Here is a 1622-nt window from a genome sequence, read left to right on the forward strand (position 1 = left end):
TTCATATTCCTCACGCTGTGGGCACACAGTGGGGTGGGGTGAAGAAAACTTCCTTAGCATCGATCCTAGCAAACTTTTAGCATTAGCATAAACAGTTTGTTACACATCCGGACATTTTTTCTTTGACTGGCAGCGTAGCTTTAAGCAGCCACTTAATTAATAGAAATAGCTTCGTATTCATCTATTCATGCTGCTATTTAAAGTTATTTTAGAGACATTTTTACTTATAACTTTACTACCTTTGCTTACAGAGACAGCAAACCCGACGCCACCAACGCCGTTGTCCAACAAWCCTCTGAACAGCACGACCAAGTCCGCCATCTTGAAAGGTGACATGTCGTCTCTAGCGTTTTAGCTGGTCTATTTCACACTTAATTCACTTTTTTTTAACGTTGTTATTCACAGATGAGAATCTCGCCGTGACAGTGGAACTGTCGGATCCAGTCAATATGACTTTGAACTGTACCTGGACAGRTAATCAGAACCAAGTGTCAAACATAACAGGTCACTGGGAGAAAAATGGACAAACTGTGGGCAGTCCTGTCACAGTGGATCTGATAAATCATCACTATAACCTCTTATATACGTAAGTACTTCAAGAGTTTTGTTAATTTAATTACATATTTCATCTAATGTTTTGACTGACTCAGTACATTCTCACTTGAAAAAAAAGTGTTGCTGCATTTATTCCTTTTTTATACAATTTAAATGAGACATTTTATTGTTTTCCCCCTTAAGCACATGGAGAGGTTTTTGTCCCTTTTATATATCTTTAAAAATGTAATATCTACAACCCATCCCTGTAGCTTTCATAATCTATATTAAATGTTACGTGTAGCCGCATCACGTATAATTTAATTTCCTTTTAGGTTCATAATCACCAGGGAGGAAGACCTCGGAAATTACTCGTGTGTGTTTGGGAATGAAGCAAGGGTAGATTTTACTTTGACRGGTACAGTTTACGCCATCAGCGCATTCATTCCCTGCTATCAATTAAATCAAATCTAAGTGACTGCATTACACCTTCTCTCTCATTTAGTCCCACAGATGGACAACAAGCGAGACAAGCCTGTAGTTGGATATGTAAGAGATTTGTTGTCGATTGCATGTAAAATGGAAGAAGCCAAACCAAAGCCCAGCACCTTTTACTGGTTTAAGTCCAATGGGACCGATAAGGTCTGTGAGAAGCTCAGAACTTGTTTAGTTTTAGAGATTTGTGTCAGAAGTTAACCAACACGGTGGGATGCTTCTGCAGGAGCAGATCTTGGACGATGAGCGTTATAAAATCACCAACGTTAATCACACGACCAAGCTGACCATGAAGAACCTGTCTCTGGCTGACTCCGGCTGGTACTACTGCAGCGCCGTGTACCCCATCGGCACCTCGATGAGCAAAGCGGAGCTGAAGGTGTGTCATCGACGAGTGCATTCACTCACACACTGCCGATTTAACGCAAGATTTCTGACCAGTGTAGGCAAAATGAGTCATAACGTGTCAGAGGAGGGCATTTTAAAGATTTAAAATTGTACTTATATGGAGGTAATTTAGTTTTTTTAAAATAATTCTATCAAACAAAAAAGCATTTCAACCAAAAAATAATAATTGCAACCAAGCTAAATAC

General features: G+C 39.5%; 1 protein-coding gene across 1 annotated transcript in view; it reads left to right on the plus strand.

Moving 5' to 3' along the window:
- emb (embigin) overlaps positions 1-1622 on the plus strand; it is a 6951-nt gene that overhangs the window by 1885 nt on the left and 3444 nt on the right. Inside the window, exons 2-6 of the mRNA XM_014024235.1 lie at positions 252-329; positions 406-586; positions 870-952; positions 1040-1176; positions 1256-1408. Of these exons, the coding sequence (XP_013879689.1) occupies positions 252-329; positions 406-586; positions 870-952; positions 1040-1176; positions 1256-1408 (632 nt within the window). The remainder of the gene's footprint in view (positions 1-251; positions 330-405; positions 587-869; positions 953-1039; positions 1177-1255; positions 1409-1622) is intronic.

Source organism: Austrofundulus limnaeus, unplaced genomic scaffold, assembly GCF_001266775.1.
Source record: "Austrofundulus limnaeus strain Quisiro unplaced genomic scaffold, Austrofundulus_limnaeus-1.0 Scaffold413, whole genome shotgun sequence".
Classification (NCBI taxonomy): Eukaryota; Metazoa; Chordata; class Actinopteri; order Cyprinodontiformes; family Rivulidae; genus Austrofundulus; species Austrofundulus limnaeus.